Source organism: Rousettus aegyptiacus, unplaced genomic scaffold (genome assembly GCF_014176215.1).
Source record: "Rousettus aegyptiacus isolate mRouAeg1 unplaced genomic scaffold, mRouAeg1.p scaffold_m13_p_2, whole genome shotgun sequence".
NCBI lineage: Eukaryota > Metazoa > Chordata > Mammalia > Chiroptera > Pteropodidae > Rousettus > Rousettus aegyptiacus.
In genome coordinates, this window is record NW_023416295.1 from 21,748,152 (window position 1) to 21,757,394 (window position 9,243).

Here is a 9,243-nt window from a genome sequence, read left to right on the forward strand (position 1 = left end):
TTATATCTAGGAGGAAAATAAAATGTTCTAGTCATTCTGTACATTTCCAAAATGCTAATTAGGCATATGGCTTAGTTTGTAATTATGTAAGTAAAAATTTGACGAATGGAATGTGAGTACAGATTATACTTTCATTAAGGTTTTGATCTGCCATCTTTTTACAGAAGTGTTTTTTTTTTTTTTAACGTGTGCAAAAACACTTGTATGATTTGTTGGCTTCTGCTGAAATGGTGGTATATTCCAATGTGGGCTTGTGGCTAGAAAGACCAATGCAGATGTTCTCGTACTGGTTCAATTATGGCTGTACTGAAGTTTACCAGTAGACCTGCAGCATGAGGCAGGAGACAGAGAAGTATGTCAGTGGCCTATGGTCCCTGGGTACACTGCCAGGTGTCTAATTTCATAAGACTTCTCCCAGTTTTCTTTTGTATAGCACTGCTAGTTGCGAGGGTACATTTTTCCTTTGTGGCTATTGGTCTCTCCCTTTTACATCTGCACATTTGCTTTACATGCTGCCTGAGGACTTTCACAAAAGGCATTGTGGACACACCGCTAGCTGCAGTTGGATATCCTTTTAGAGCCTCTTTAAGCGTCACGTGAAACACAAAGGTGTTTGATTTCATCTTTCTATGTACACGTGGGATGACAAAAGATGACCTGGGGGTTAGAGTCATCCTCTACGCCTGCATACCTGAGGTGTGCTTCTAAATTAATAGGTTGACAACAATGGAGAAAGCTCTTCAGGCAGTCCTCAAGGTGTTAAGACACAGTGACACTTCAGGGAGGGAAAACTCAGGCAAATCATGCTGCTAATTTTGGTTGATCTCTGCTTTAGCTCAAGGAGAAGTGTTTAATCACAAATTAAATTATGCCTGTTTTCCAAAATTTCTGCTTTTCACCATCAACTCAAAGTTATATATTTACAAATTGATTTTACTTTTTCAACTCGTGAAAGTAATATCTATTTATAATAGAAAATCAAGGCAATCAAAAACCATAAAAAGGAGAAATAAAAACATAAAACTAAGACCTATAATTTTGCCATTCAATCATAACCATGACTGACACTTCAGTGTATACATAACTGTTCTAATCTTTTTTCCCCACATAAACATATGCAAAATACTGTTATCAAAACCATATCATACTGATGAGGTAATTTAGGAAATGTAATTGTTTTTCAACTATAGAATTTTTTGTTGCCGTTAGCTCTTCAAGTCCTTCTGGAACTCATAGGATTGTCACGAGTCACCCCAGATGGAACCACCAACCTCATCTCAGCAGTTTCCATAGGCAAACATTACAAAATGCTGGGCATGTAATGTATTTCTAGAGCGCTGCATAGGATGAGAAGTGCGCCCTTTGTCTCCAAGGTCATAATGGCTCTGCTGACTTCAATTCCTTTCACTGGAGCTAGTGAGGACAAGTCGAAAATGCCAGAGAGAATGAGAGCCCCCTGACCCATGATCCCAAATGAAAAAAAAGAGAGAACATGGAAATCCCCTCACGCACTACCCCCAGGCTCCTTTTGTGTTGTTCTTGCCAACACAGCAGCCGTCCTGCTATATATACCAGCTGCCACTCTTATCCCCATCACACTGGACACTGATCATTCGCTGTCAACAACCATGGGAAAGGTGAGCCAACCCAGGTGCCATACCATGTCTGTTGGATGTCTACTGTGTCTGGAGGATGTACTTCCCAGTCGATTGCTTACCGTTGCCTTCTTTTCCACTACAGATCACCTTCTACGAGGACCGGGGCTTCCAGGGCCGCTGCTATGAGTGCAGCAGCGACTGCCCCAACCTGCAGAGCTACTTCAGCCGCTGCAACTCCATCAGGGTGGACAGCGGCTGCTGGATGCTGTACGAGCGCCCCAACTACCAGGGCCACCAGTACTTCCTGCGGCGTGGCGACTACCCCGACTACCAGCAGTGGATGGGTTTCAGCGACTCCATCCGCTCCTGCCGCGCAATTCCTTATGTGAGTCTTGCTCCAAGCAACTGATGAGAAAGCGTCATTGATTAGGGGCCACAAATTCCTGTTTATTAAAGTCAATTTGTTCCAACTCAGAACTAGTGTTCACAGTAAGGATAGCAATGCCCGATTCTTAAGGGTTTTTTTTGTTTTTTGGTTTTTTTTTAAGAGAGCAAGATCATGAATAACTGTAATCTCTATTTTTTTCTTACTTAAGGATGACAATTGTTTTGGGGGCACAAGAAATCACAACAACTTAGCCTCTAAAATTAAATTTCATAGCATCGGGCTAATCTCTAATTTCTAAACAAAAATCACCTTCTTCAGTAAAGGAAAAAAAATCTATCTAGATAATTCTTTTTTAATGATTAAAAAAAAATCACTAACAGACTGTGGGAGAACAATGTAGGTATAATATATTTTAACCATATCGGTGATTATTTTTAATACATTCTCTATATTCTTTATCAGTATGTCCTCACACTGCTCTAGAAACTAACAACTTGTTTCAGCTTGTGAGTGGCTTGTATTCTAGGAGTCATTATCAACTAGTTTATTACAAGGATTAGGATTTTATGAGACATGATCCTCCCCAAAGTGTTGCTTAATGTTTTTTAATCACATGGAGTTTGTGTTTCTGCTTTCTGGTGACACTAAATTAGTGTGGGAAGCAAATTTAAGAATTGAAACCAAAATTAGGTTAGAGAAATTTGCAGATGCAAAAAGAGATACAAATAAAATAGGAATTTCTTTGAGGCAAGAAACTCAAATGGTATAAGTGACTTGGCATGGTGTCAGACATGTGGATTCAGAGTAAACAGGAATTGCTGCCCATTATGAATGCAAAAGCCACTTGGAAACAAGTTTGATAGGACTCAGTTCAATGCAGTCATAACAGAAAAGGCAGTTAAAATCCTCTTTGCAGACTCACCAAATATGGTTGTTACAGAGGAATCCCTTTCATTCTGTTTATTTCAAAGTTTGTTCCTTCCATAAGATAGTTTACTGGTCAGGTAAATTTTATTTTAAGACTCTTCTTAATTTATGAGTCCAACAATATAAGGAGAGGGAGCAGGGAGGAAACGTGTATATCAGGATTGTTGAAAACTGTGCTTCCTCAAAAGATGCAGGCAGATTGAGTCGCTTTTATTGACATCAAGGATGCACACAATTTATTTATTTCTTCTTTTGTTTATTATCACAACAGACCGGCTCTCACAGGATAAGACTGTATGAGAGAGATGACTACCGAGGCCTTGTGTCCGAGCTCACTGAGGACTGCTCCTGCATCCACGATCGCTTCCGGCTCAATGAGCTGTACTCCCTCCACGTGCTGGAGGGCTGCTGGGTCCTCTACGAGTTGCCCAACTACCGGGGACGGCAGTACCTGCTGAGACCAGGGGACTACAGGCGGTACCATGACTGGGGGGCCATGGATGCCAGAGTAGGCTCTCTGAGACGGGTCATCGATTTATACTAAGCTGTGTTTTTCTCTTTATAATCTACATAGAAATGCAATAAATAAACAAGTGTTCCTGGCACTATGTGACTCTTGTGTATCTTTCAAATAATAACTGAATTCTAATAAATGATGACTCTTGGGCACTCACCTGACCCCAAAGATAGGTGTTTTCAATGTCTACTTACTTTCAACAGTATTTATGGAGTCCCCACTCATGTGAGAAGGAGAGAGAAGCATTGTTTCTGCTTCTATTACCCACTCTCTCCTGAGGGAGAGAGGAAAGACAAACATAATGAAAAATTATTGGAACTCATATAAAGGAGAAAAATTGGAACCAGGTGTGACCACGACACCAAAGACAAGGGATTGCCAGAGAGGCTAGTGCAGCTGAAGTCTCAGGCATTAGTCAAGGCAGGCTAAAAGAAGAGAAGGGTTTTAAGCAGAATTCCCAAAGTAGAGAAGGTCAAGCTTGCTTGATGAGGTCATCTGGTGGAAATTAAGAGTTAAAGGGCCTGCATTGTTATCTTGTCTCTATAAATTACTGGTAGAGAGACCAACTCACACTAGTTTTCTAGAGATTCTCCCAGATTTAGTCCTACCTCCTAGAAAGCACTCAGTCTCAGGTAAACGGGGTGGTTGGTTGCCCTATTTACTAGCTTATCTCTTTGAGCAAGTCCCTTATTATCCTCTCTATGCTTAAACTGCCTTATTGAAAACTACAGGTAATAACAAATTCCTGCATCACTAAATCCCAGGAAAGTTATGATGAAAAGATGAAGAAAAATTGTGAACGCGTTTTGTTATCTTTAAATCGCTATATAAATGTAAATGTAAGAAATGAATGTATCCTTAGTGTCCCTTCAAATTCAACAGTACGATATGGTCAGCTTTATTTTGGACTCCAATATGAATTTTATCAAGACTCACTTATCAAAGACTTAATTATGCAAAGCAAAGTATTAATATTTACTATTCTGCATACCTCTGGGATTTCTTTCCAAATTTATATAAGCAAAAATAGTGCTCTGTCCCAGTTAAATTTTTTTTGTAGAAATTGATTTTAAAATTTCTGGAATTGCAAAGGACCCAGAAGAGCCAAAACAATCTTGAGAAAGAAGAAAAAAGTAGGAGTACTCACACTTCTCACCACAAAACAATAATAAAGATAGTGAGGTACTGTCATAGGGTAGACATAAAATAAATGTAATAGACTTGAACGTCCAGAAATAAACCCATGAGTCTATGTTTAACTGATTTTTGACGAGGGTGCTAAAACAATTCAATAGGAGAAAGAATAGCTTTTCAACAGTTCTGCTGCAACTACCGGATATCCACATGAAAAGGAATGAAGTTGGACCCCTATCTAATATCTATATATATAAACTAACTCAAAATAGATTAAATACCTAAATGTAAAATCTTAAACTATAAAACTCTTAGAAGAAAATAGAGGCATACATTTTTATGACCTTTTATGAGGCAATATTTCTTAAATATGACACCAAAAGCATAAGCAACAGAAAAATAAATTGGATTTCATGAAAATTAAAACCTTTTATGCATCAAAGTACACTATCAATAAAGTGAAAATACAGCCCACAGAATGAGAGAAAATACTTAGAAAGCATATATCTGATAAGGGTCTAGTACCCAGAATACATAAAGAACCCTTACAATTCAACAACACTAATAATGTAATTAAAAAATGATCAAAGGACTTGAATATATATCTTTCCAAAAATATACAATTGGCCTACAAGCAAAAAGATGTTCAATATCATTAGTCATTAGGGAAATCCAAGTCAAAATCACAATAAAATACCACCTAATTCTCACCAGGATGTTTATAATAATTCTAAGGGGGTAAAACAGAAAATAACAAGTATTGGTAAGGATATGAAGAAATTGGAATTCTTACAAATTTCTGGTGAGAATGTAAAATGGTGCAGCCATGTGGAAAACAGTTCAGTAATTCCTCAAATAGTTAAATATAGAGTTATCACATGACTCAGTAAGTCTACTCCTAAGTATATACTGAAAAGAATTGAAAAAGAATGTTCAAACAAAAACTTACACATGAATGTCTATAGCAGCACCATTCACAATAATTAAAGGGTGAGAGAAACCCACATGTCTATCAATAGATGATTGGATAAATGAAATGTGATATTATCAATATAAGGAAATATTATTTGACAACGAAAAGGAATGAAGTACTAATACATGCTATACAACGATGAAGAACCTTGAAAACATTATGCTATGTGAAAGAAGACAGTCATCTAAGTTCTCATATTATGTGATTCCATTTATATAAAATACCAGAATAGGCAAATCTATAGTGACAGTAAGTAGGTTGGTGGTTATTTAGTGCTGGAGGGAAAGATAGCTAAAGGGTACAGGGTTTCTCATTATGATGGTAAATATGTTCTAAAATTGACTGGTTGCATATGTCTGAATATACTAAAGCTACTGAATCGTACACTTAAGATGGGTGAACTGTATGGTATGTGAATTATATCTCAATAAAGCTGTTAAAAAAAAAATAAAGCCCTGCACAGAACCTTAAATAATGAAGATTCTTTAAATTAAGATCCCTTCTTGTTGGACTCTTATGGGATTCAACTATAAATATGAAGATACACATACAGTAGTCCCCCCTTATCCGTCGTTTCACTTTTCAAGGTTTCAGTTACCAGTGGTCGACAGTGGTCCAAAAATATTAAATGAAAAATTTCAGAAATAAACAACTCATAAGTTTTAAACTGCATGCCGTTCTGAAAAGTGTGATGAAATCTCATGCCACCTCTCTTTGTCCAGCCAGGTACATGAATCACCCTGTATCTATGCTTCATAAATTACCTGCCCATTAGTCGCTCAGTAGCTGTGTAGGCTATCAGTTATCAGCGAGAATGAGAGAGGGACCACATTCACACAACTTTTATTACAGTATGTTGTTATAAGTGTTCTAGTTTATTATTAGTTATTATTTTTAATCTGCTGTCTAATTTCTAAATTAAACTTTATCATAAGTATGTATAGGAAAAAACATAGCATATATGTTTGGTACTATCTGAGGTTTCAGGCATCCACTGAGGGATTGGAACACATCCTTTGTGGATAAGGAGGGACTACTGTATTATCAAAATGTTGTGATTCTTTCCAATATCAAATATGCAGAATATTTGGGGTTTTGCTACTGGCTTAGCTAAATCATTGTGTGTTGTCCTCTAGATGGGTAACTAATAAAATATCAGCTTTGTTTTAACAAAAAAGGAAAAACTAAATGACATGTCTCACTGAAAATAATTTTATTAACTTGAAGTTTTTCTTTGTTTTAACCTGGTGAACTGAAAGATTTAGAAAACAGCATTTTATCTGATAAAGCTCAGTATGCCGCAAGCTTCCTTCCCTACAAAGCTGGGGGTATGGACAAGATGAGCTCCATGAGTCCTTCACTTTAAGATTCTATTAGGTTTCAAGGTGGCGTATCTCAGTAGTTACCAACATAGGCTTACAGGTCTGTGGACTTCATTTCTGGCTTGACCACCTAATGGTTGTGTGACCTTGAGCAAGTTACTTATCCTCCCTAAGCCTCGGTTGTTCCTCGCATATTCTCATGAGAAATAAATGAGATAGATACCTCTTGTAAAGGAGCTAGCACATAGCAGAGGCTCAATAAATAGCAGTCACCAATTCAATAGCTTTATGTGGTTATGCTATATATATGGATTTTATAAGAAAAAAGGATCAGAATAAATTCGATATTTACTAGAAAATTCCTCTAACTTGAGGAAACATGAACATTTTCAGTGTTCTTTTGATAGGCACTCATTACTCTTATCTTTGAAGTTTACACACAAATAAGTAAATCAGAAATGCAGCGCCCTTTATAGTTAGTTAGTTAATGCCAAGATCTTAGAGCCAGGCTGAAGAAATCAGTCAATTGTATAATCCACTAGAATGTAGAGTTCCTATTAGAGCCAAAGATGATTCTCCGGGTTGGTAGGGACACTGTAGGATACTTGGGTGTTAGGGATTTCTACAAAAAAAAAAAAAAAAAAAAAAAAAAGGCATAACATTGAACCTACTATGAGAGGTATACAATTTAGGGAAGACATAGATGTGCACATCTAGAAAGATAACATCTAAAACAAGCAATGGTATATGCAGAGGCAATTAGCTCAGGCGTTAAAGGCTGACAGACTTGAGTCCAATTCCCAGTTCCTCCACTTACTAGCTCTATGTATCGTTTCGTATATTTCCTCATAGTGATGAGTACTGTGATTAGACTTAGTTAAGGTTCTTGGCCTGAACTAGGTGCTTCAGGGAACCTCCTTTAAACTTCTCTAGCTGCAGCGTTCCCTACAGGACAGTAATCGATGGGGAAACGCAGACATGCCCACAGTTCTCCTAGACAATACTTCCTATACTTGAAGCTCCAGTATTCCCTCCATTTAGACCCTTGATTTCAAGACCTAAGAGAGAGTCTTTACCAGGTCTATCCTCCGAGGACACTGCTAGTTTAAGGGCAGATGTTTGTGGGAAGTGAAGGGGAGAGGAACATGTGGATGGAGCTTGGACGCATGAGTGAGTGGGAAGACAGAAGCATAGTCGATGGAGTAGTGGACAGGGACTCTGTATGTTCTTGCCCCAAGTCTCAAATATTTGGGGCAGTCCTGGTAATAATTGTGCTGTGTTGGCTACATGACCTACTTTGCGTAAGATTCTTGGCACAATGTTTGGAACAGAGTAGACACTCATTATGCAGTAGGCTATTATTATTAACTATTATTATTTTCATCATTGTGAATCAAATGAGTACTATAAAGTTTGCTGCAGGTTCAATCCTACCTACATAAACGGAAGTGAGCCTGGCTTCCTTCAGCAGGGCCATGTCAGCAATGTCCTGATGAATTCAGGAGGTTTCAGCTGGGAAACATGTAGGTGGCTACCGCAGAGCAGGGAAAGAAGTCTGCAAATGCTTCAGAAAACCCAGATTATAAACTAAAACATCTATGTCAAGGGAGGAGCCTAGAACTATTTCTGCCGAAGCTTCAGACATGGTAACTTTAACGGTTCCTAAATGAAAGATTTGGTTTGGGGAAGAAGCCAGGTTAACTAGATTCTTTTAAATGTTATGATAGATGTGCTTATATATTTTATTATATAAGCTTATTTAACTGTGAGTTCCTGGGCTTTATTTTTTTTATTTTTCTGATTTAAATGAGATCTGTTTGTGTATGTGTGTGTGTGCACGCGCGCATGCGTGTGTGTTTTAAGTTTTGCACTTATTTTTAAAGACAAAAAAAGCTTGTATTTAACTTTAGAGTTAAACTCAGTATTCAAATATTTGTGATAAAAGTCTCATTGGCTTCAGTCCCTTAATCTTTGGCATATTCTAGACTGAGATGTTAGCTGATAATACAAAGAAACCTAACGAAGCATGTCTTGTAGCATCTGAGACCAAATGTCTCATTCCATTGATCCATCCATCTTCTAAAATGTAAGTAAGTGCCTGGGAATCTCTTTTATTGTTCTCCTTCACAACGATGTTGTTTATGACCTTTTCTTTCATTTTCATTTCCTTTCTCAGGCCACCTCTCCTGTCTCTTCTTTCACTGTAAAAGCTGAGACCTCCGCAGGATCTCCCTGGTGGTGCTCTAGCGCCCCCCTCGGGAAAGTCTCCCTCCTGTCGCCTATACCAGCCTGCAAGGTTTCTGGGCCATTTTTACCTCCTTTTGAGCCTTCTCAGATCACCAGGACAGGGCAAAACCGGAGGGTATCAGAACCAGGAGCGGTGG

The 9,243-nt window shown here is 38.1% G+C and overlaps 1 protein-coding gene across 1 annotated transcript; it reads left to right on the forward strand.

The window, feature by feature from the left end:
- The first annotated feature begins 40 nt into the window (after positions 1–40).
- Positions 41–3,486, forward strand: LOC107505160 (gamma-crystallin A). Its single transcript, XM_016135031.2, has 2 exons — positions 41–1,983; positions 3,185–3,486. Exons 1-2 carry the CDS (start codon positions 1,693–1,695, stop codon positions 3,455–3,457), a joined length of 564 nt encoding a protein of 187 aa, XP_015990517.2. The 5' UTR covers positions 41–1,692; the 3' UTR covers positions 3,458–3,486.
- Positions 3,487–9,243: the final 5,757 nt, after the last annotated feature.